This window comes from Urocampus carinirostris, chromosome 12 (genome assembly GCF_059441175.1).
Source record: "Urocampus carinirostris isolate Australia breed hairy pipefish chromosome 12, RoL_Ucar_1.0, whole genome shotgun sequence".
Lineage (NCBI taxonomy): Eukaryota > Metazoa > Chordata > Actinopteri > Syngnathiformes > Syngnathidae > Urocampus > Urocampus carinirostris.
Window position 1 is genome coordinate 25,373,383 of NC_142360.1, and position 27,245 is coordinate 25,400,627.

The window sequence follows — 27,245 nt, forward strand, 5'->3', positions numbered from 1 at the left end:
GCGTAACCAGCTTGTTTTCGGGGCGCTCAAGCATGCTAAAATTCGTCCTAAGCACCCCCCAGAATTATAGCGCCTATAAAATTATTTTCCTTTATAAAAAAAAACAGAATAAGGTTGAATATAATGAAAATCCCTGGATTTAAAAAAAAAGTAAAACCAAAATTTGAACAATGCAGTGTTGGAAACACCCCACGACTTTGAAACAGTCCAGTCTGTTTGATTTGTAGCACCACTCTTGCCCCCCTCCCTTTTTCACTTGTGGCGGAGTCTGTAGAGGCTCCAGTGTATCTCCCATGACATTATGTTATTATGGAAGCCAAGGACTGCCATGATTCAATTAAAACAAACATTCAATTGATAAAAACGGCCCTTTAAAACAAAAGGCCTTCAGCACAACATTTTAATTAAAATGATATAAAACTGTAATTGATTTTTACATGTTATATCACTTTAAGGGGCGGCACGGCAACTGAGTGTTCTGAGGTTATGGGATCAAATCCAGCTACCAGCCTTCCTGCGCAGAGTTTGCATGTTCTCTCCGAGCTTGCGTAGGTTTCTCCGGGCACTCAGGTTCCTCCCAAATTCCAAAAACATGCATGTCAGGTTAATTGGCTGGTCCAAATTGTCCCTAGGTGTGAATGAGCAAGTGAGTTGTCTGTCCTTGTGTGCCCTGCGACTGATTGGCTGGCAACCAGTTCAGGGTGTCCCCTGCCCACTGCCTAAAGACAGCTAGGATGGGCTCCAGCACGCCCGCGACCCTACTGAGGATAAGCGGTGCAGATAATGGATGGATTCCTGCCCACTCCCCGAGGATAGCTGGGATGGGCTCCAGCACCCCTGTGACCCTACTGAGGATAAGCGGTACAGATAATGGATGGATATCACTTTAAGTGAAAAAAACAAGGTTTTTAACCAGCCAGAACATCCAAAATCGCCCCTGGAATAAACTATTTTAAAAGAAACTAAAATGACTCAACACAAAGCATTATTAAAACGTGTGCTCCACAATTTGCTATTAGTCAATCATTATATAATTTTCTGAAATCATGGGTACTCCCTGTTATAGCTAATAATCCAGGGGGTGAAGGGGTGTTTTTTGTGTTTTACTTGTCAATTTCACACCGATTTGAACATTTTGCTGTGTTGAGGGCAGGGTTGGGTCGGGTTACTTTAACTGGATTACTTTCAATTACTTTTGGATTACTCCAATACCAAATATGGACAAAAGAAACTAAATATGAATAAAAATATGACTCTCAACACGTGGTAAGCTTTCGCTCCTGGCTTTGATCTCCGGCAAAACTAACATAAAATGCGACAGAAACAAAATGAAAATAAATCCAAACAGCTTGCCAACATCATTTTTGCCGTTCCATGTATTCCGTTACTCCCCAAGCATGGAAAAAATTTAGTAATTTTATTCATATTGAGTTTCTTTTGTCTTTTATTAGCATATTTGGTATTGGAGTAATCCAAAAATAATTGAAAGTAATCCAGTTAAAGTAACCCTACCCAACCCTAGTTGAGGGTTCAGTTTCGACTGTCTTCGAAGTTGGGGTACACGTCACCATGCTTTCCGCAGTGGGAACTCCGTTTCCCACAATGCACCTGTCCGTCATCTTTCGAAACACAAGCGTACCCATAGATTTCGGCGAGGAATTGTTTAGCTTACGTGACTCTTTCCGTTGATGTAACTCTGTTTTTTGTGTTTTTTGTTTTTCTTTTAAATCCAAAATTCAAATGGAGAAGTGGAACCACAACACGCGCTTCAGAAAAAAGACGAAAACGGAAGTTTGGAGCCAGCGGTTAAACATACCAACATATTCGAAGACTCGAGTAACGAGCTTTTCAAGGTGATTTTTTTAAAAAGCCATTCGTCAGCAACAGCACTTCCCGTCGTTCCTTTTTTCGGAAAAACAAAGGAAGTAGATTGAGTCACGAGTGAAAGACACTTGATTATTCGTCTATGCGTTACCTTAAGGCGTTTACAAGCAAAATCGCCTGGATTTAAATCATTTTCCAAGGAATAAGATTTAAACGCCACCTCAAAGTGAAAGCTCCACCTCCGTGTAGGATGGAGCGTTTAAGAATCTTGTTTTATTTTCTATGTGTATCGAGTTAATTCGGATTACGTTAGCGGCGTGTGGGACCAATGTGTCATAATCCTTCACAGTTGAATGAATTAGATGCTTAATGCAGCAGATTTTCTGACACTTTGGCAAGGTGCGCTCCAGTGTAACTATTTGTAAATACAACCAGGGACGAGTTCTACGTGTACATAAAACATTGAAATAATCAATTCAAGCCATCATGGAGTCGTGCGTCCCCATCGAGAGGGAGATGAGGACCCTGTCGATCTGCCGCCGCTTGAGCTACGCCGTTGGGCATTTTCTCAATGATTTGTGCGCCTCGATGTGGTTCACCTACCTGTTGGTCTACCTGCACTCGGTCCTGGGTCTCCAGAGCACCATCGCAGGTGTGCTGCTCCTCATCGGACAGGTGGCAGACGGGGTCTGCACGCCCATCATAGGATACGAATCCGATAGAACTCCCGGCTTCAGATTCGGCAAGAGAAAAAGTTGGCATCTGTTGGGTGAGTTGTGCAACCGTTCAGGCTGAATGAACAGAATACATTGTCATTGTGAACTTTATTGTCAAATATGCTATATGCACATTATACAGCACTGATGAAATTACCTCTCACCCTGGATTCAAACATGCATTAAATAAGACACAAATACAAATAACTAGGTTAACAAGTGCAGATATAGAAATAAAAAAGGTTTAGAATAAAAAATTGCAGTTTAAACTGGAATCTAAATAGTATATTGTGAATTTCTGACATGAAAGAATGTGCGACAGTATTAAAATAAATTAACTGTATTGATGATAAATCAACAGGGTTGGGTAGGGTTACTTTAACTGGATTACTTTCAATTACTTTTGGATTACTCCAATACCAAATATGCTAATAAAAGACAAAAGAAACTAAATATGAATAAAATGACTAAATTTTGTGCAGGCTTGGGGAGTAACGGAATACATGGAACGGCAAAAATGATGTTGGCAAGCTGTTTGGATTTATTTTCATTTTGTTTCTGTCGCATTTTATGTTAGTTTTGCCGGAGATCAAAGAGATCAAAGCCAGGAGAGAAAGCTTACCACGTGTTATGAGTCATAATTTTATTCATATTTAGTTTATTTTGTCTTTTATTAACATATTTGGTATTGGATTAATCCAAAAGTAATAGAAAGTAATCCAGTTAAAGTAACCCTACCCAACCCTGTAAATCAATTACTGTACTAATTATTTTTTATCCGAGTTGTCAAAGTCAAACAAATGGAAGGGGATAAATAAAAATTTTCAGCCCAAAAGCCGAGGGCCAAACTGATCTAATGCATACCTGTCAACCTGTACGGTTTTGCCGTACAAAGTACGTTTTTTATGCATTTTAAGACGAGTACGACGTACAAGGAAAATCTGTACGGAAAAACGCAATTTTGTCAATGATGGGTACCATCCGGTATACACCGACTATCACAAAACGGCAAATCGATCAAGTCAAAGGAGATCGCCGCGGAAGCTTCTATCTCGGTAATGTTTTTTTTCGTTGCAAACGAAGCGAGCGGTTTGATAATAATAATAATAATAATAATAATAATTTCCTTGTATTGTCATTCTGTGTAACAATGTACACAGAACGAAATGTCGATTGCACCTGACCCGTTGTAGCGAGCCGATGCAGCCGCAGCCAACAGAGGGCGCCGCCGACCACTTTTTAAGTCTTAGGAATGACTCGGCCGGGGCGCGAACCACCGACCTCCTGTGTGCTTGCATCTGCCGCCTGGGGATTTCCCATCATGCATCATTCTGAGAAAAAAAGAAATATGGTGTACAATTATTTTGTATGGGAAAATACGACAGTTTGTACGGGCATGGAGCCGTGGAGGTCGACAGGTTTGCTAATGTTCAAAAATGTTAAAATGACACTTCTAGTCTCACGGCTCACAGATCCCTTTACCGCCTGGCTCATAGGGGCGCCTCTTCCTGTTGTCTGTCTTGAGCAAGTACAGCTTCGCAGCGAACATCCCCCTCCAGGATGTTTTTTATGGGTTAGGGGTTTCCTACACCACATTAAACATATAGTACTGGTTTCCATTGTTAACAGTAGCAGGAGAAGCCTCATGATCTGACTCAAATACAGCACCTTCATCATATAGTAACCGTTGTTTTACGTGTGAAGCGTCATCCTGCTCTTCAGAGATGAGCCGGACCTCAGCACTGATGTTTGTATGACAATACTGATCATAGATCACTGGAGGGAAACTCTTTTGTTCCAAGATTATGAGTATCACTTTGTAAAATACATATGCATCATAATGGATTTTATATTTTTGTTGAAAAATATACTTTGTGGTGATGACATTAAGTCTTTTGCATTGATTCTAGTGAACCTAATTGAACTTAATGAAAAAGAAACAAATGTATTCCAAATTCTAGTACGATAGTAAAATTGAGCAATATTTTCTTATGGCTCTGTCAATAATCTTTCAAGGTGCTGTACATAATTTTTCTTATTACTTGCTGACGCCATCTTCTGGCTTGTTATCTTTGCAACCCCTGTCTAGCTCCTCTTGTTGCGCTTTCAAGTATGTTTCTGAGAATAAGGCAAGGCAAGTTTATTTGTATAGCACAATTTATAAACAAGGCAATTCAACGTGCTTTACAGAAATGTCAAAGAGAAAAACACACAAATACAGTTAAAATAATAAAAGAAAAGACATTGAAAATTTAAAATTTATTATTTTCAAATGCATTAAAACCACGGATAAAACATAATAAAATTAATGAAAGAGTGCAGATAGAACCCTTTCAGTTGTATGCACAGTTGAACAGAGCTGTTTTCCGCCCGGACTTAAACACTGTCAGAGTAGATGCCTCTCTGACGTCATCAGGAAGACTATTCCAGAGTTTAGCTGCATGGAACTGAAACGCAGCTTCACCCTGTTTAGTCCTGGCTCTGGGCACCAGCAGAAGGCCTTCTCTCTACATCTTTTCTGGGGTTGGAGTGAGCGTTTGGATTGTGCATGAAAACAGGCCTTTCTTTCACCATTTTCTAGTTACACAAATAAAAATCTGAGGTGATAGACAAAATTACTCTCCATTCCCCCTCCTCTCCCCATTCCTCCAACTTAAATTGTTCAGCGTCCTGAACGGCTCTGCTAAAAGTAAATAAAAAGCAGAGAGGCGCAGTGGGGAAAAACAATTACAAGGGCTCTTTTATCTCGGTTGGGCATTGTTAACATATACTTAATAGACAAAACATTCTACTTTCAACTTTTTAAGATACCTCACCCTACCTTGTAATTTTCAACAAAGTAGACACATTTCCTTGATGTAAAAATCTCAATTACAAATATCATACAATTAAACCCTTTTGTCTGTCTAGAATATTTTGTCGACATTATGGGCTTTAGAGAAACTTGGATTCGTAGAATAATTTGCACATAATTTGGCAAGCTGTTTTACATACTTTTACAGTACATTTATAACCCAACACTAGTTAGGCTTGGTTAGAAAATAAGCAAAAAAAAAAGTTTTGCCAATGAGAATCCAGAACACGATGCAAATCAATGAAGTAGCGATACCATTCACTTGTTCACTGTAATTGTTTTAATCTGGATTAGTGAATTCGGAAGCGGGTCCTGCATGATTTTGACTTCCACAGTTGGAATTGTCAAAAATTGAGAAATAACAACAACAAAATTATTTTGGGGCAAGACTTCCACACACACAATAATCTACACACTGTGATAGAGCACAATTTATTATGTCATTCTAAGCCTTAGCATAAAGACATAAAACGTAAGGTTAACATAATGCAGTTTTTGAGTGCACTTATTTAAGTGACAAAACTGAAATGAATGATGAGTTGGTGGGACACGCTGTAATCCAGTAGTGGGGTTTCTGAGGTGCAGAGAATCCGCTGTGGAGCAAAAGTCAGCAGATACGTTCCATTGTAAGGATGCTGATAGCTCGCCCCACAGGCGTTTTCGTCACCTTGCCTCCACACAGCACAACAATCAAAAGCTACATGCACTTCAAAATCAGATGATCTGTCCTTGGAAAAACCCGTGATATACTAATATGTTAAACATTTTTTGTGTCTTTGGGGATCAAGATTTCTCCTCTGATAATTTTCAGTGAATAAGTCACGAGAACATGACAACAATTAGGTCACAAGCTAAGGAATGAAAGTGTGCCATTGTTAACACAATAATATGATATTAATTTAGTTATCAGCAGGTGTTTGTGGACTCTCACATTCTTAAAACGTTTTACTTTTCATGAATCCTTTGACCGTTTGGGCACTACTGAGGACGCAACTCTAGATAGCTTTCTCCTCTGCTGACGGTTCCTGGCTTTTTTTTTGGGTCATGGCAAAGTTGGAAACTGCCTATTCTTTAATGTTGGCAGCCCAGTTCTTCCTGGGGAATGTTGGTCATTTCTTTTGTTTTTTCTCTGATCCCTTACTGGGTTGATGCTTTTTCCAGGCGATTGACCAGATCTCTGAGTTTCTGTTGTTTTAGTTGGCTGTGTTCTCACGTGTTCTTAAAAAACTTGGATTAAAAAAAACCTTAGTTGGGTATAAACTGGGCTGATCCACTATTCTATTCAATCTCTATCATCCATCTCATCTATCTATTATCTTGTTTTTAAGGACATTGTGTATTGTTAAGAACCTTCTAGTTGTTAAAAAAAAAACCTTCATTCATTAAAAAAACTGTATTCCCATAATAAGACAAATTACATGAACTATCACATAAACATTTATTATTTAAAACACTTGTAGGTCAACAAATTTGTATTTATTTTAGGTATAATGAGCTAACTTAAAGGGAGCCGACATGATTTACACCATCTTGCTGCTGTACTCCCCCAAAAACGACAACCTTGTGAAAGGCTGGGCAAAAAGTTAGGAAAAAATGTTGTGGTTTAGTCGCTTAGTCTCCATAGTTTGTATTATTTCTTGTGATTTGTATCACCTGTTTTCGGTTGCACAACACTATAGTGATATCTATTGGTCAAATATGACACCTTTTAAAAAATAACCCAATTTTCTGTCAAAAAAACAATAATTTTTCCCCTGTAGTTAAGACATCCCATCAGAACTCATATGAAATGGAAGTGAGAAAATTCTAGACTTTTTGACAAGGATTTGCAGAAAGATCTGGCAAACAGGACAGTGGTCATCTAAATGGTCAAAATCACTAGTAATTATACTACCAAAGAAAGCAAACCTTTGACTATGCTCCAACGACAGACCCATCAGTCTCATCAGCCATGCATGTAAAGTTATGCTAAGGTCCCAATGAACAGACTGAAATAACAAGCTAAAAACATCCTAGTCGAAAAACAGGCAGGTATCAGGGAGGGAAGGAGCACCCCAGAACATATTTTTAATTTGCGCATCCTATATGAGAAGTTTTGATCGCACCAGAGAAACCTCTATCAATTTTTTTGATAAACTAGTTCAACATCTTCCTTGAGAGGATCATGCCCAAGGCTCTGGAGCAACCTGAAGGTACAATCCATATTGGGGGACGCAACATAACTAACTTTCTTTTTGCTGATGATATTGCCAAATTGGTAGAAGACGAACAGGAACTCAGGTCTGGTCAATCGCTTCGACGAACCATTAAGCCTGTATGGGATGTAAATCAGCACAGATAAAAACAAAAGTAATGACCAACAATCCCCAAAGTATGACCACAAACATCAACCACAGAGAGCTATAACGTGTCACCAAATTTAAATATCTTGGAGCTGTCATATCAGAAGAGGGGCCAGAACCAGAAATCATGGCTTGGATAGGTCAAACCATAGCAGCAGTCGCCAGACTGAAGACTGAAGGGACAAGAACATAGCAGTGAAATCAAAGATCAGACTCATGCAAGCGCTGGTTATGTCTATCCTCTTCTCCGCTTGCGAGACATGGACTCTCACAGCAAAATTGAAAAGAAAATCCAAGCCATGGAGATGCGATGCTACAGGAATCTTCTAGGCATCAGATACGTAGCCCATATGACATACAAAACGGTGCGCAACACCATCAGAGGGCACATTGGACGCTACGAAGAACTGTTGTCAACTGTGTGCAGAGGCAAACTTAAGTGGTATGGTCACGTCGCAAGGTCATCAGGACTGACCAAGATAATACTCCAGGGCACAGTCCAAGGGGGCAGGAGGAGAGTAAGACTGAAAAAGAACTGGGCCGACAAGATTAAGGAATGGACTAGTGCCAACTTTGCCACGACCCAAGAACAGGCCAGGGACCGTCAACAGTGGAGAAGGCTGTTGAAGGTGAGAGGACATTCAGATCTTTCGCCGCGTGTTCTTTTCCGGCCCCAGATCCAGTATTCGGACTTAAAAAAAAGCTGAAGAATAGCAGTGCAGTTCAGGACATTTATTCCTAAGTTTGAAAGTAAAGATGAAATCAGAGTGTACTCCGAACCAGTCTTCGGAAGAATTCCCTCTACAAGATTTATTACTGCACATTGCTGAGACATCAAAGTTGTATGATAAGACAAGGGCGGACGACCATTGCTGAAAGAGTACGAATAAGAAAGGATACAGCACGTAAATACTTCATTAAAATATGTGAATGAATATGATATACATTTACAACAACCAAAATAAGTAATTTTATTATATAAGTAATCCTTTGATGATTAAATATTAAACTTAATTTAGCTGGAAAACTCATGTTACGGTGACTACTTACTCAGTGACCTATTTTAATTAACACAGTCCAGAATTGCGTCCGCATTGGTGCCCCGAAGACCCATGCAGTTAAGGGATCCATGAACCGGTAGTTAAAAAAAAAATGGGGGTGGTTTTTTTTATTTTGGTAGGTTACATTAATCCAATGTCTAGGCTGTTTTTTTTTTCTTGTTTTCTTAATGCATTCAACAGGAGTTAGATTATACAATCAGTTGCCCACTTTATCTCACTTGATTACTTTGGGACATAATTTCTCTTATCTCGGTCACCAACCTTTTTCCTATAAAGAGCCAAATTCATTTCATGTGGATGTGTTAGAGGTTCACTGTTCCATTGACAAAACCTTTTGTTAGTTTAGGAGTTTATTTTGGTCCTCAGGATTTTTTTTTTCCAGCAACCCAAAATTCTTAGTGTTTTTTTTCTAAAAAGAGGCCATTTGTTTCAATAGTTTTAAGTTGAGCTTTGTAATTTCACCCTCTGACACAGAAAACCCTTTTCTTTTGTTTATTTTACAGTCAGATGACGCGTGATATTATCTCAAACAATTTATTTACACCATAGTAAAACACACACACACTTCTAGTTGCATATTGCATGGAATTATATATTAGTTTATATATTATTCAAAACTGATCCTAGCAGTAAATTAAAAAAAAATGTCAATACAATGGATTTTTACTTTGATAAATCAATCTTTTTTCCCCTCCCAGGAACTATCTGTGTTGTCCTGTCCTTTCCCTTCATTTTCAACCCCTGCCTGGCCTGTTCGACAAACACCCCCCAATGGGCAAAAGTGATCTACTTTGCGCCCTTCATCGTCATCTTCCAGTTTGGCTGGGCAGCCACTCAGATCTCACACTTGTCCCTCATTCCGGAGCTCGTGTCCAGCGAGAGCGCTAAAGTGGAGCTCACTGCATACAGGTGGGCTTATTTTAATAAGTAGTCCAGACAAACTGATTTAAAAATCATAACGCATGACAAGTGCCAAATTCCCAAATTCTTAAACATTTAAAATGCAAAGGAAAAGGTACATGTTTTTTGCATAAAATCTATATTTATTTCATCGTTATATTCCAATTATTTTTCAAGATAAATCATTTTAGAGACGGCATGTCTTGTCTTTGTCATCCTGAGCTGTGACTTCATCGGAGGGACACTATCATTCTAGCAGCCTTGGCAGACAAATGCGATGTTGGCCAACCAAACATATGCAATTATAAGCCAGGTACGCTAGAAACCAACAACAAAAAGCGGCAATGGCGATAAACGCGAAGCCGGCTGGGAATAAAAGAAGGAACAAGCAAAACTGGAGTGAAAACTAGGTTAGCCAGCCAAACAACACACAGTGGGCAGCCAATGAGCGCCAACTGGGAGCAAGCGAAACAGGAAAGCCCTTGCTTGCAGACGGGTAGCTAGCCAAACAAAATTATACCATCCGAGTCACATGCAGTGTAAAACACAAACTTGGAAGTCCAAGCACACAACACCGATAAAACAGTCCCAAGTCCCCCGGCAACTGGGTAAGCAAAGTTCCAATTTCCCCAAGCAGAAATGAGCGGTATGGAATTTCTGTTCACTACAATTGCTGTCCCTTTTGTAGCTGCCACACATGTTGTGGTAATGGGATTCAACATTTTAAAAGTGTTGTGTTCCTTCAATGATGTAACAGGTCTAAAGAAAACGAGCCAGATTGCTCATGGAATACTTTGCAACATATTTCCATAATTGTGGGGGGGAACATCATATAGTACTGCGCCTAATGAAAAAAAAATCTGTTTGGAATACAGAAATCGCTCGTTTTTTGCAGTTAATGGGGAGCAGAACCACCCGCGAAAAGTGAAAATCCGCAATGTAGCCTTGTACCTTCATATAAGCCCCAAAAGGGTTAAGCTTACCTCGAGATGCGTCATTTTCGACTTAGAATACACAAATGTAACACAATAACAACTTTATATCTACAAATAATAACACACAACACATAATTAAGGTTGAATGGACAGTCTTATTGTCACTACACAAAAGTAAAACGAAAGTGTAAGAAAGCAGTTTAGAGAGCAGCCGGCTAGCTGTTTGCTACCATTGGGCTTCCTAAAATGGAGACAGATCTCTGTGATGATTAAAATAAAACCGTTAGCAGTAAGCTAGACCAGCAGCTTCGCTCTTGCCTCCTCCCAGAAGCCACCTGAGTCGTTTCTGGAGACCGCTATTATTCCACTAAGCACCCGCTGGTGATCACAATTTCTTCGGACTTTCCTTAGAGTCCGATTTAATTGATGTGTGTATTTTTTTTTTATGTAACGAGCCGCTTAAAGCTTTCTGGCGCTATGCTGCAGTTTGTTTACGCGCGCCCGCTGTTGGACTGACAGCTTGCACCAGCCTATTTCAATCGTGAGCACAGACAGTCACACATGCCCTCCTTAGTCTGTTCCCGCTGAACACAATGCATGATACAATGATATTAATCGCCACAAAGACAAAATGATAAATTTAAAGTTCTGTGAAGGAGTCAACCAGCAATAGTTTTAACGTAAAGTAGCAAAGAGTCTCTGTACCTTTTATTGACACAAAATAAGCGCGTCTTAGATCATATAACTTCCAAACAACTACGTAAAACTTCATCTCCGATAGCATACTGTATATGTTTTTAGTGTAACCAGCCAACTGAATGTAATGTTGTTTGTGTTTTTCAGGTATGCTTTTACCGTAGTGGCCAACATCACAGTCTACACTGTGGCCTTCCTGCTTTTTCACTTCGTGGCTCAAGAGGACATCACAGACAACCTAGGCTCGGCAGATGTTCCTCTCTTTAGGGTGAGATTTGAGTGGTGCAGGATGCACATTTTTTAAAGCCGGTTCATTCGGAAAGCACAGTCAGACATTGTCATTTCATTGTTCTCAGGCCCAAGGAATGTGTACTATGAATTCTGCTTAGCTCCAAGTAGTCAGGCAACTATGACTTTACCGGGAAATGTTGTGATCTGAAATGCTCCTAGCACCATGTTTTTCATTCATTCGTTGCATTTAGAAAAAAAACTATTTTGGAGTTCTGCAAAATCACCCGAGTTTGACAAATACATGCCATCCTGTGCAGTAGGATAAGCTGTATTGGAAATGAAAGGATGGCCGTAGCCCGTTACTGAAATCCTGCGTTATTTCCAAATAACAAATAGTGGCCATTCAGGAGACTCAATTTGTATTTTTAATGAAGGTTTTCCATGCCTAACAGATGCTGGCCCTTATCGTGGTGGGAATTGGGGTCATTTTCTCCTTCATATTTCACATTGGCACAAAGGAGAAGTGCACAGACGACGCGCTGCTTCCTCCTTCTCCAGATGTGGACGCAGCGCCTGTTCAAGTGTTGAAATGGAAAAACTGGCTTCAAGAGCCTTCCTTTTATCAGGTGACATTAAGCGTCAATATTTTTAACTAATGCACATGGTTCATTATATTTACCCCATGTTATCCCATATCGTTAATTAATCAGCTTTTTGTTGTTGGTTCCTGGCGAGCCTGGCTTATAATTGCGTAGTTTTGGTTGGCCAACATCACATTTTTCTGCCAAGGCTGCTAGGATGATGGTGTTCCTCCAATGACGTCACAGCTCAGGATGACAAAGACAAGACATGCCGTCTTTAAAATGAATTATCTTGAAAAATAATTGGAATATAACGATGAAATAGCTACAGATTTTATGCAAAAAACATGTACCTTTTCCTTTGCATTTTAACTGGTTAAGAATTTGGGAATTTGGCAGTTGTCAAGGCTTATGATTTTTCAATCCGTTTGTCTGGACTACTTATTAGAATAAGCCAACCTGTATGCAGTGAGCTCCACCTTAGCGCTCTCGCTGGACACGAACTCCGGAATGAGGGACAAGTGTGAGATCTGAGTGGCTGTCCAGCCAAACTGGAAGATGACGATGAAGGGCGCAAAGTAGATCACTTTTGCCCATTGGGGGGGTGTTTGTCGAACAGGCCAGGCAGGGGTTGAAAATGAAGGGAAAAGACAGGACAACACAGATAGTTCCTGGGAGGGGAAAAAAGATTGATTTATCAGAGTAAATATCCATTGTGTTGACATATTTTCAAAATTTACTGCTCGGATCAGTTTTGAGTAATATATAATTCCATGCAACGTGCAACTAGAAGTGTGTGTGTGTGTTTTACTATAGTGTAATTGTTTGTGATAATATCACGCGTCATCTGACTGTAAGATGAACAAAAGAAAGTGGTTTTCTGTGGCAGAGGGTGAAATTACAAAGCTCAATTTAAAACTCTATTGAAACAAATGGCCTCTTTTTAGAAAAAAAACACTAAGAATTTTGGGTTGCTGGAAAGAAAAGTCTGAGGACCAAAATAAGCTCCTAAACCAACAAAAGGTTTTGTCAATGGAACAGTGAACCTTCTAACAAATCCACATGAAATGAATTTGGCTCTTTATAGGAAAAAGGTTGGTGACCGAGATAAGAGAAATTATGTCCCAAAGTAATCACGTGCGATAAAGTGGGCAACAGATTATATAATCTAACTCCTGTTGAATGCATTAAGAAAACAAGTTTAAGAAAAAAAATGTTTTGGACCAGCCTAGTCGTTGGATTAATGTAACCTACCAAAATAAAAAAAAACACCCCCATTTTTTTTAACTACCGGTTCATGGATCCCTTAACTGCCTGGGTTTTCGGGGCACCAATGCGGACGCAACTCTGGACTGTGTTAATTAAAATAGGTCACCGAGTATGAAGTCACCGTAACATGAGTTTTCCATGGTTTCACCTCGAGACAAATTGCACCACTGCTTCACTTGGTCGCCAGTTTGGTTATTTGGTTATAATAAATTAAGGCACCCGGTTGCCTCTGTAAGTTAGAGTGCTTACAAGCAAAGTCCAAAATAATACTTTAAAAGCGGAAAGGGTTATTATTTGGTACCCAAATGAAACTGGCATATATTAATTCTGTGCATATTCCGACACTCCCAATTAGCCGTTCCATTGTTATCTGGTCTCATATATTAAACTGAGTTTTTTTCTGTCCATCAGACCCACCGAAACTCATGCTTTTTAGGCAAATCATTTTTTTGCAGCATAAATATTAAACATTTTTACCCATGTGTTTAATAGGAATTTATGCAGCTTGGGGCTAAAGTCATTGATGAAATATTACAGTAAAATATGTAATTCAATAATAAGGAAAAGTTAACTAAGATGAAAAAATATTAACTAAAATAATAAAAGCAATCCTTATAGTGAGCAAAATTAGTGTTGGATATTGGAAAGAATGTTTTACTTTTTTCACAACATATTTTCTTCATGTTTTCTATTGCGGGCCTGCAAAACATCTTTCTATCTATATACCATAGCTATATATCCCTGGTGAGAGGTGGCTATAGTCAACAACATACTCACATTCACAAAACATTTACTCCACTTCCCTATTCCGAACCTGACACGTAACATTAAGCCCACAGCACAACAAGGCATGAGTTGCTGTGACATGCAACCCTTCATCAGCAGAGAGGCCCGACAGCATACACTGGTTTACCCCTCCACGTCATACATTTTCCCACATTTTCTATGTTTTAGAATTTGGGAATCCCTTTAAAACCATCTACCTACTGCAACTTTGCACCATTCACTTTACAGGCAAAAAAAATATAGAACAGTACTACTTACTTTTGGTCATTTTATCTCCCAACTGAACAATATCTTGGAATTTTAGAAAGGTTGATATTTTTCTTATTTATTACATCTTTTTTCTTTATTTACTTTTCCATTTTATTTTTCAATGACAAACACACCCGAAACATTTGAGCCTTGTTTACATGTTACCTGAATTCTGAGCAACCGTGATATCACTCAGTCAAGAGCAAGGGGAAACTATAATAGAAACTGTAATTGAAAAAAATCAAATTAACATGAATGTAAGTAAAGCTCTGCTAAGAAAGCCATAGATTAGTGGGCAACATCATATAATAAAGATATTTTTCAAATGTTCACATCTCCTTTTAAAACAAATCCTTTATCAGAGCATTGACAAAATATTTGTGTGTTAAATCTCAAACACTATTTCGAGAGATAGCATTATTTAAACTTCCAAAAATTAAAGCCAAAAGAGTAAAAATACCCAAAGAAATTATATTTTATTTTATGACGGCGTTGGTACATTATATTTACATTCTTATAAAAGAATGCACATAGATGCTGAAGCGCCCTTTTTTGCCTGTGGGCACTTGTGTCCCCAAATACCCCAAAATCCCTGGCAGTGCCAGGTCAAATGATCCTCTTAAACTATTCTTGTCAGCACAGTGGTGCAATTAGTCTCGTGGTGAAACCATGAGTGGACAAAAAGCATATCCGGAACTGCTTGTCAGAGGCCAAAAATCCAAAATATATCATTGCTTATCTTTCATGTTCTTTTCTATCCAAGATGGCTTTCCTCTATATGTGCACCAGACTGATTGTCAACCTGTCTCAGTCATACATCTCTGTTTACCTCACCAACTCGCTACTGCTACCAAAGGTAAACTATTGCACTGCATCAGCGTTTGTCTGTTGTTCTCTAACGCACACCATTTTGTCCAACAGAAATACATCGCCATCATCCCGCTTGTGATGTATGTCTGTGGGTTCATCAGCTCTCTGACTCTGAAGCCAATAAGCAAACTCGTAGGCATCAGTGTGAGTGAAACAACATTATCAACAGAAAATCTAAAAACCAGGACCACATTCATTTTTCTTAGTATACAGTGATACCTCTACATACGACCTAAATCCTTTCCAGGATCATGCTCGTATCTCAAATTGCTCGCGTAACAGGCAAATGTTACTGATATGAAATACGTGAAAACTAATTTAAACGGGCAGCACGGGAGCGCAGTGGTTAGCGTGTGTGCGACACAGTTCTGAGGTCATGGGATCAAACTTTCCTGTGTGGAGTTTGCATGTTCTCCCCGTGCTTGCGTGAGTTTCTTCCGGGCACTCCGGCTTCCTCCCACATTCCAAAAACGTGCATGTCAGTTTAATTGACCGGTCCAAATTGTCCCTAGGTGTGAATGAGCGAGTGAGTTGTCTGTCCTTGTATGCCCTGCGACTGGCTGGCAACCAGTTCAGGGTGTCCTTTCCCCACTGCCCGAAGATAGCTGGGATGGGCTCCAGCTCCCCCGCAACCCTACTGAGGATAAGCGGTGTAGATGATGGATGGATAATTTATCTGTTCTCTGCCTCCCAAAACCATCCAAATTGACCCTAATGAACTACAAAACATCTTTTCTGATCACTAAACCATATTCAAGTAGTAATTGAACAGAAAAATAATGTAATGAAATAAATGATATTAATGAAATAAAATGCGAGATTATTATGAGAACTTACTATAAAGGAAGTCAGTGTAACGGAGGTGTGTGCGTTATTCGAAAGGAATTGGAGAGGTGCAGTAGGAGTGATGGAGCACGAGAGACTGTTGATGATACGTAAGCACATTTAAAATGAATGGTACTGTCAATTTAAATGAACGTACGCACAAATTACTTTAAAGCATACACTTTCATTTTGTTTTATGTAGCGCTGCATAAACACTTCCGCAGACTTGTGACCTAAACTCGCTGCTTTCCCATGCCCAAACCACATGGTGTATTCCAGTCCTCCTAATGAATATCTCAAACCGGCCACAGCTGGTATTGACATCCATTGGTTGTACCTAAGGACGAGTCCTCTTATGTTGACGCTGCGTCAAGTTGTAGGTCATTGTAGATAGACAGTGACTTTTGATATCTGTGACGGTATCTCTTGCTAGCTCCTTGTCGCGTATCCACAACTACAAAAGTCTCTCCGTCTTGTCATGAATAGTGGTTTGCAATTTTAAAAGAACAGTCACCCCCTCGTTAGTTTTATAGCCTTGACTATATCTTTCAGTTTCAAAAACGTACAAATAGTGGATCGTACTGCTTCGCTAGGTCACTTATGTGAACCCCTACGGTCATGCTTGTCTATTGTTGCCTGCTTCATTTTAATTGACATCATCCTCTTTTTTTTCCGTACCATTTCCTTTTCTGGAACTCATGGCAAGGCTCATGTAAAGGAAATACAATAAAATAAAAACAAACTTCCTGCGGAACATAACTTAGTGCGTGGAATCAGGTGTCTGATACCGGGAGCGCATTCGCCAACCGGGACGATCTGACGCTGGCTGTCTCTAGTGGTAGCTTCTGGAAATTCTCGCAATCTGGATCTTCCATCGTATGTCGGGCAAGATTTTCGTTCCAAATCGCCTATATCGAAATTCTCGTGTCTAGAGGTGCTTGTATATAGAGATATGAATACGCATGATGACTGTGTGGTGATTTATCTCAAAGCGCTGTACTCCTCAGATGATGTATTTTGTTGGCCTGCTGCTGGTGATCAGCTTTTCCCTCTGGGTGATATTTGACAAGCACATGGGAGCGCACAGCATCTATGGCGCAGCGGCCCTGTTAGGAGCCGGATCGGCTGTAATCCTGGTCATGTCTCTCTCAATGACTGCGCAGCTCATCGGGGAGCAAACGGTAAGACGCACCCACACAAAGTTACACCCTTCCCAGCTTGTGAAACAAGATAAGCAGAATGTTTGTTGCAGAGTCATGGTTCTGTTTGCTTGTTTTGTCAGAAAAATTCTTCCTTAAAGGCTCAATGTGTATTATTCAGTTCCTCCAAGTATGTATTCATTAAAGTTATTGTTAGTGTAGCCTGAAAAACGTAAATGGCCTGTTTCAAAAAGATTAAAAATGTCTGTGTTAAATGTATACTTTAGTAAATATTATACATCAGTCGATTCCGCACTTGCAAGGAGAACAGGGGAGAGCCCTAGCCTCAGAGAAAAATTTCCAATGGGTTTCAAAAGCCCTCCCGAGCCCTTCTTTTATTTAATCTCCTAGGCTACAAAACCAGACCTGTGTGGAAGTCACAAACAACAAGATGATAAGCCAAGTGGAACTGTGAAGTAAACAGTGCATTACAGACAAAACAACAAACAACAGTGATTTTTTATAGTCAAAATAACAAATTGGCATGCTATGCGATCTCCTTTGCTGGTGTCAATTATTAAAAATAGAATAAACTTATCAGTCTGCTATATAAATAGATTCCAACCATTGGGTTTTACAATCAGACGTCATGTCAAGTTTCGCTATATTTTTAATGTGTGTTTTGTTTGACAGCAAAGTGGAGCTTTTGTTTATGGATCCATGAGCCTCACGGACAAGGTGGCCAATGGTTTGGGTGTCATGCTCATTCAGAGTATCAGACCCTGCAGGTAAGCGTTCCCTCTTTGCAAATGTTCGCATGTCAGTTGCATACTTGTCAAACTCAGCCAACTAAAGATTGCATTTCTCCTTATTAAGTCATAATAAACCCCACAAACACAACTCATCTCCTATTTACTCAAAGCAAAACAGAGTGTGTCAAATAAAAATAGTTTGTGTAATTAATTTTATTTACCAAATCGACAACACAAATTATTATTTCAGCATTTTTCTTTTTCCTCTTCAAACAAGTAAAAAAGTTTGTTGGAAATCTAGAAAGTGAACAATCGCTGTGTTCAAAACAATATCGGGTTTTTCTTAATGAAAACTAAAACGGAGCGTATCTTGTCTGCCATGTTAAAGAGAACATTTTATTTTTGCTTAATAAACTTTACTCTGTTGTTAAAATTTGAGAACTTCTCTGTAAGCAACTACCTAACCTTTGTTTCCTCCAATTCCTTTTCAAGGTTATATTGTTCCTTTATGTTAAAAAAACCAATTTAGTAAAAATATTTAGATCGTTTTTGTCTTTTATGAGCATATATGGTAATGAAGTAATTCAAAAGTATTCCAGTTACATTGCTTCAATATTATAGTATTCGGATTACGTAACCGATTACATTTTTCAACAGGTAACTAGTAACTATCTGATTACATTTTTAAAGTAATCCAACGCTGCCAGCATTATGTGATCACTTAATTGAAAATACCGTGCCCCACCCAAGACCAAACCTACGCCCTTGGTGTTACAGATACATTTATGTGACTTATACAATATTTGGAATTATCATTAGTAAAACATAGTATGGTAAACCAAACACAACTCGACTTTCCCAAAAAAAAACGATGACAGAAGACGCAAAAGACAATGGACAACTATACCAACAGACATGATGAATCTTGTTATTTTCTGCAGACGGTTTGAAGCCCTTCAATTCCCAGGAATTGTAGTTTTAGTGTTCAAAACTCGGCAAGCCACAACGTTGGTGTTACAGTACTGCCACCTTCTGGCTAAAGAGCGGGTATTGGGTTGAATTGAAATGAATTGTCTTTGATTGTCATTGATCACGATTACGATATTAGACATGGTGCTCCAGGATAAACAAGCAATAAAGACTTAGAAAAATAGAAGAAAAATAAGATGATATAATGTCAGGATATATTGGCAAATATATTTACAAGGTAGTGCTTGGAGACTGGCCCAAGTTGAAATAATAGTCTAATGAAAATAGTGCAATGAAGCGCAATGAAAGTAGTGCAATAATATTAAGCAACCAAAAAAGCGTTAAGATATGAGTATGCATTTTTCCATGCAACTGGCAAGATATCAATTTGTCATAATCTTGCGTGCTTGTTTAGGGTGGCGATGGCCCTGGAGGAAAAAACTGAGCTTGTAAATCAGTGGTCCTCAAACTACTAATTACCTCAAAACAAAATCAAAGTCTGGTTGCACATTTTTGGTTGCAACAGGTTTCCATCCTAGGTTGCGGCAGTAAGACTGCAGTGATGTACTGTAGATGACATGAGAAAAGGTATTGGGTTTGATCTCATTGAAACCAACTTTGGTCACAGTACCAGAGGCGAATGTTAATTTTGCTGGGCATTTCATGTTACAATGACACTAAATTTGTCACTTACAATAAATGTGTCACCATGCAAGTGCAGAATAGAATGAATTGTCAATGTAACATGTGAAAAATACGATTTAATTAACATTTGTCTCTGGTACTTTGACTAAAAATGTAATTATGAGATTAAATCTACTGGTTTTTCGCAAGTAATCTCTGCCACTGGTGCTCTGACAACTGAACTAAATAGAGGATGTTAAGACTTTGTAAGGCGCAACAAAAAGTTTATATTCCAGGTTTTTTTTTCTGGGAAGAACTAACAAGAGTGTTATTATTCATTTCATGAATAGTCTTATTGTTTATTTCCTGACTTTTGTTCTATAAAGAATCCTGAGAAGGTTTTTTTGCTTATTATTTATTTCTTGAATAGTGTTATTTATTTTCTGACTTCAGGGTTATTTGGTTGTGGCTTTTTGGAAAACAATGCGTTTTTATATTTAGGCAATCGACACACTTTTTTGGGGGAGGTTACAAACTGACCCCGGCCCCTCACAGGAAAAGGTTCAGGGACTCCTGCTGTAAATGCTTGTTTTAAGGACATACGGATTTTACGTATTTAGTTATTCATTTAAAAAAATAGCCAAATATCACAGACAACTTTTGGGGAAGTTAAAAAAAAGGTTTATTAATATTGCTATTATCCATAGTAACGGAAACTTCTTTAATTAACATTGCACAAAAGGTTTTTAAATCCAACGACCTTGTTTTCTGGACTATAAGGCAGACCTTAAAAACTAAAGATTGAAAGAAATTCAAAAAGTCCCAGTTATATTCTGGTGCACCTCTTAGACTGGGAATATTGTAAATAAATAGGAAAATGCATTATTACAATGAAATACTACTACACATGGTAACAATTTCTGAATAGATCATTTAAAAAAAATGTTTTTTTACATTATTGTTATTTCAATGCAACCCTAGCTCCTATAGTAGTTTTTATTTCATGCATCTTGTGGATGAAATATATTTTACAAAAGACGTTGCATATGTTGGTTCTTATGTGCATAGGTAACTAACCATAGAACAAGAACATTTGACTTAAAAAAGATTTGTATTTTTAAAGATTTCCTGTGTCATCCTTATATGTTTACTGTAATTTTTATTTTCATTATCGAAAAAATAAGAGGTGGCACGGCAGATGGGTGGTTAGCACGCAGCCCCACAGTGCAGAGGTTCAGGGTTGAAGTCCAGCTGCCGCATCCTCACCATGTGGAGTTTGCATGTTCTCCACGTGCTTGTGTGGGTTTCCTCCCACATTCCAAAAACATGCATGTCCGGTTCATTTGCCGGTCCAAATTGTCCCTAGGTGTGAATGAGCGAGTGAGTTGTCTGTCCATGTGTGCCCTGCCACTGGCTGGCAACCAGTTCAATTCTGGGCTCCAGCACCCCGGTGACCCTACTGAGGATAAGCAGTACAGATAAATGATGAATGGAAAAAACAAGAGAAATATAGTTAAGTAAGAAAAAACAAGAGGTCGCAGGTTTGATTCCCGGCTCCTCTGAGTTATATGTCGAAGTGTCCTTGGGCAAGACACTGAATCCCTTATGCCCCCGATGAGCAGGTAGTTGCCTTGCATGGCTGACCCTGCTATCGGTTAGTTAGTGTGTGGAAAAGGGAAAGTATGAAGCACAAGGTCTTCATCGACTTGAAAAGTGCTAAATAAATGCAGAACATTTACATTTAAAATTATCTGCAAATAGAACTAGAAAATTGTACTTGATGAGGTTTTTATATTTATTGATTTCCTAAGTAGGCAACACGGCGGCTGAGTGGTTAGCGTGTCCTCGGCACAGTTCTGAGATCATGGGATCAAACCTTCCTGTGTGGAGTTTGCATGTTCTCCCCGTGTTTGTGTGGGTTTCCTCCGGGCACTCCGGTTTCCCTCCTCATTCCAAAAACATGCATGTCAGGTTAATTGGCCGGTCAGAATTGTCCCTAGGTGTGAATGTGCGAGCGAGTTGTCTGGATGGATGCATGATTCCCTGTATTATTTTCACATCTTTACTGTATATTTTAAGTCCGGGGAAAGTAGGGTATACATTTAGTACAGCCCTTTGAGACTCCTTGTGAATAAGGGCTACACAAATAAACATAACTTACAGTAGATGCCCTGATAAAGATTTAATTTATGATTAGAAAAATAAGACCAAACAATAGAGTTTGGTCCCAAATATGTTTTATATGTAGTTTAAGTGCGAGTGGCAACGTATTATATTTCCTATTGACAGTTAAAATTTTGATGGTTGCACACCACAAGGTAATTTTTTCCCCCTTAAATCGTTATTAGTGGATTAGGATGTCATTTGCTCAAGTGTCCTGCTGGGTGTCAAACTGACTATTCTTCTTGCTCCTTTGTCTTCCACAGCACAGAAACATGTTGCCCAGCATGCATTTGGTTTTATCGTGACGTGATGGCGGCAGTAACGGGAGGTGTGGCGTTTGCTGCCGCACTCGGCCTCTTGACAATTCTCATCTGGCCTCTCAAGATTAGAAAAACCATGTGCTGATATTGCCAAAATTGTGCTTCATGATTGTGAAAATCAATGTATGAGGGACATCTTTCAGGAGGTCTTTTCATAGTTACTCTTTACTAAGTTATAAGGTCAAAACCTCAACATATTGAAATGATATTTAAGCTCAATCGTCATATTCTATTTCTTCACTCTCAAGGGAGCTCCTAAATAATAGCTAACACTACACAAAAACATCCAGGAAGGACACTATCAACATTGTTGTAGTGTATTTTTTTTGTTTTGCCTCAGTAACTGTTTTTATAGTTTACAGTACATGTTTCGTTATATTTAATTACTATTTTATCTCTGGTTGAGAGTAAGTACACAAATCTGCTGCCTCATGTGAGGTGTGTGACACCTTTTATGTCATATTTCCTAGGGTAATCAAAGGACATATGACAAAAATAAGAGTGATGAAACAATTAAAACATTGTGAATACCTTTTCATGATTACAATATCTGTTTATGACTGAATTTCTGTCTTTTCACACTCCCAAGATGAAATACCAATGTTAAGATAAGTATAGCTAAATGTCAGAACCAGAACAGGAGGAGGACCCAGATGCGTATTGTTTCTCACACAAGCTTTATTTTACGGAAATGGGGCAGTCATCCACATTAACACAAACGCCAGTGATTCGGCGATCGCTGGGCGAAAGAAATAAGGCAGAAGTCTGGCGTGGAACAACAGGAAGCCAGAGGCAGACAAGATCGATACCAGTTACACGAGCAGATACCAGACAGGACGAGACGGACGGGATCGATACCAGACACTGGAGACTGGAGTCCGATATCAAACAGGACGAAAGTGACGGGAATGACACCAGACACTGAAGACCGATATCAAACAGGAAGATATAGACGGCAACGATACCCGATAGTGGAGATTGTAGCAAGGTATCAGACAGGACGAGACAGACAGGATCGATACCAAACACTGGAGACTGGAGTCAGTTATCAAACAGGGTGAGATAGATGGGATCGATGCCGGACAGCATACACAAGCAGGATATCGGACAGAGTCAAAACACACATCTTGCGGGTGCAGAGGTTCGTTGACGGACTGACAAAGGGTGAGTGAGAGCACTGAGCTTAAATAGGAGGGAAGCCAATCAGTCAATGAGCCGCAGCTGGCACAAAACAGGCGGGGCCAATTGGGAGCAATAGGCAACTGTGACAGTTAAAGGTAAGATCTGGCCTAAAAGATCCAGCCCGACACACCTGGCCCGCGGATATATAGTGCTGTTCAAAAAAATAGCATTGCAAGGTCACTTACCAGAATATTTCAGGTTTTAGTAATTTTTTTATTGTTGCCAGACAAGTTACAAGTAGGTGCAGTACATTCTCAGAAAACAAACTAGACCCAGAATTTATAATATGTACGTGCAATTGGGCAAAAAGTTCAAAGGGGTGTGTTTAAAAACACACCAGACACTGCTGTTTTTTGTACAAACTCTTCCAAAAAAGGTTGGATTACTGCTTTGTGTCATAGAGTCAACCAAGTTGTGACACCTTTCAGTTGTTATTTCACTCCATGATTGCTTAACAACATTCCACAATTCATTTACATTTCTTGGTTTTGCTTCACAAACAGCATGTTTTATATCACCTCACATGTTCTCAATTGGGTTGAGATCTGGGGACTGGGCTAGCCACTCCATTACATATTTTTTTTTAGATTGGAACCAAGACTGCTCGTTTACTGGTGTGTTTGGGGCAGGGGTCATCAGTAATTGATTTTTGGGAAAAAAAAAATATTTAAGTGCGAAAAAATTAATGTTAATTTTTTCGCGGCAAGGCCAATTAATGGGTATTTATTGGATTTCTAGCCATTAATTGGTAATTTAATGGTATACTAGCCGGTGACGACAGGAAATTTTCTATCGATCCAGGATTGGATGACTCCTGCTTCTTTGCATCACTTTCTTTCTGCAAGTGCTGACTTTTAATGTGGCTTTCCAAATTGCTCCAACCGGTGTTGCGCCGTTGGATGCGCTCGGCGCCACATGAGCAGCGCCGTTTGCCGTTGACGACATCAATCTGCGTGAAGTACTCTCTAACCATTTTTTCCTTCGGTCCCATAACCGTGCGAAGATTACAATCAATACAGCGTAGTAGTAGTGGTGTACAACGTGTGCGTATGTGCATCCACGACGTACGTGCTTGAGGCAAAACGTGAGCCAATCAACAAGCCCGATTTTGTCCCGACCAATAAAAAGCTGCTTTGCAACCACACTAAGTACGTACAGCTACCGTGTTTCCCCGAATATAAGGCCGGCCTTACTTCAAAATCATCGTCAAAAATTGAGGTTTTGAAATAAAAATATGTGCAAAAGTAATAAATTTTCGCTAAAAATTTCTTAGAAAAGCATTGCCGTTGTTAAATAACGTTGATATCTACGGTTTTCATAGGTAATATGAGCCCGAATATTTTCGCAATTAATGGGTCGCAATAATTGATAATTATTTAAATTTTGCAATAAATGGATTTATGAGTTTAAGCAACCATTCCATTAATTGTTCGCAATTAATGGCATTAATTTTTCACCAATCATTTATTGCTGACCCCTGGTTTGGGGTCATTGTCTTGTTGAAACACCCATTTTAAGGGTAAATCCTCTTCAGCAAAAGGCAACATAATCTCTTGGAGTATCTTGACATACACAAACTAATCCATGATCCCATTATGCGACAAATGGGCCCAACACCAGAGTAGGAGAAACATGCCCAGACCATGATACTTGCACCACCATGCTTCACTGTCTTTAATGTGCACTGACATTTGAATCCACAGTTTGGGGGGGTCATCTCACACACGGTCTTCAACCCCTGGACCCAAAAAGAACAATTTTACTGTCACCGGTCCACAAAATATTTCCTCCATTTTCCTTATTATTCTTATTTCTTATTGTTTCAAGGCTTTAGATATCATATTAGCTGAACCAAAAACAATGCTTTGCACCTCTTGTTAGGTTCTTCCTTCTCTAATCAACCTTTTAATCAAATAACTTCCTTCTTCACAGCAGCATCTTGAATGACCCATTTTACTCAAATGCATGTTCAACCTGTGCTGGCTTCACCCGATTCACAATTGATTCACAAGTTTTGTTTTTCTTCTACATATTGATGAACTCAAAAGATTAGTTGACACACTGCTATTTTTTGAACACATCCCTTTGAAAATTTGTCCAATTGCACAGCCTTTGGGGGGTGCCTATTATGACTGCTGTGTCTTGTTTGTTTTCTCAGAATCGACTGCACCTTCTGGTAACTTGTCTGGCATGTAACGATACAAACTATACTATACTAAAAACCAGGGATATTCTGCTTAGTCACGTTGCTATTATTTTGAACAGCACAGTAAAAGCCTGAACAAGCCCGACCCCGACCGGTTAACTTGAATTTAGGGACAGGGCCCTGAAGCTGTGTTGTTCACATTATTTTCTTGTTATGCTTTTTTTAATACATTTTGGATTTTCATTTTACTTAAAGCCCCAATGTGTAAAATTCGTATTGTCTGGAACAAACAAGGGCCAGTGATGCGCGGCAAAGCGTAGCGGCAGGATGCTGGAATATTATGGCGCCAATCAAAGAAGAGATTCCCAGGTGAAAAAGAAATACAAATTTCTCGACCTATGATCTTTTATTTTATTTTTTTACAGAAATGAACTATGGTATGATAGTTTGTGGGGTTTTTTTTTGCCCAGGACATTCGCCTACCACGCAAATTGGTAAATGGTTTGCATTTATATAGCGCTTTTCAAGTCACTGAAGACCTCTTAAAGTGCTTTACAATGTGCTTCACATTTATTTAGAATAAGCCAATTAATTTAAAAGCATTTACTTAATTATGCATGGTACATTTGATTTATTGGAATACCCCTGCATAATATTGGGGATAAACTATTGTTGCCAGAGTAATTCTGAATCCCCAATGACAATACAATACACCACTGGGATACGCAACTCTGTTTAAAGACATTTTCACTTTACTGTGGAATGTTTTTTTTGCCGCTCTTTACAGCATTTTGCTCTCTATCCCACATCAAGAACCAATTATTTCACAAACTCAAAAATGTTGAAAATTCATGTTACGCATTGTTTCAAATGACAAAGTGCCTACAAGTCTATAAGATGCTTATTGGTCGACCTCATATAAAATGCGATTGGTTTGCCTCATGGTATCTTGAAAATGTTTGTATGCTGATGACTGAATTACCTCCCACAATGCCTTCCTCTGCATTCAGTTCAGAATCTCGTCTGCCTTGTTAAGACTTTGCGAGTCAGTGATACAATACTATATTTTTTTCTAGCCATGGGTCCTGAGACATGCAGTGATTGTAAAGAGGCGAGTAAAACATAATGGCCATAGAAAAGAAACTCAAGAAATGCCAAAAAGACACATGAATCGCTACCCTCGCTAAGTTGCATTGCCGTAACCAATCAACAATCGGGACTATTATTAAAAATAAGTAGGTGAAGGAAATCTTATAAAGGCAAAACAAGTGTCATCGGTGGAAGCTTTAAAATCAGTTTCATTTTGAATCCACTGTTGCCTTCCCTCTGTATCCACCTGCTACTCCAATTTACCACCCCAAGTCACACCAAAAGGTCCCTGGTTCGAGACTGGGTGGAAACATGTTGTCCTGGAGAGGGATGGGCGCCACCAGACTGTTGTTGCCCAAGAAACACAACAGGAAACTGTGCCCCCTGTGGTTAAGGGATACAACCAACCATTCAAAAAATGTTTTTTACTGTTTATTTTGTACTACTAGAGGGCACTCAATATTACACACTGTAGCTTAAACCCTATCCTGTACTTCACTAAGTAAATGTGAATTGTAATAATGCTATAACTAGGGGGAGAGCTTGGGCTTAACTTGGGGGTGTTTGAGCACCACCTAAAACGGGCCGTCATTTTGATTTGTAGTACGACACGACTTTTCTAAACCCTTGTACCAATGCTGACCCCTGGCGCTAGAACACATGCAATAATGCGGGTGTTGTGCGGTCGACCTCATCACGGCGGACCTGGTGGACTTCGAGCG

The 27,245-nt window shown here is 39.2% G+C and overlaps 1 protein-coding gene across 1 annotated transcript; it reads left to right on the plus strand.

Annotated features, from left to right (window-relative positions):
* The first annotated feature begins 1,604 nt into the window (after window positions 1–1,604).
* On the plus strand, window positions 1,605–22,653 carry mfsd12b (major facilitator superfamily domain containing 12b). The gene is made up of 9 exons (XM_088350565.1): window positions 1,605–2,593; window positions 9,496–9,706; window positions 11,476–11,596; window positions 12,012–12,185; window positions 15,208–15,300; window positions 15,366–15,458; window positions 17,147–17,320; window positions 17,972–18,066; window positions 22,050–22,653. Exons 1-9 carry the CDS (start codon window positions 2,311–2,313, stop codon window positions 22,189–22,191), a joined length of 1,386 nt encoding a protein of 461 aa, XP_088206691.1. The 5' UTR covers window positions 1,605–2,310; the 3' UTR covers window positions 22,192–22,653.
* The last annotated feature ends 4,592 nt before the right edge of the window (window positions 22,654–27,245 follow it).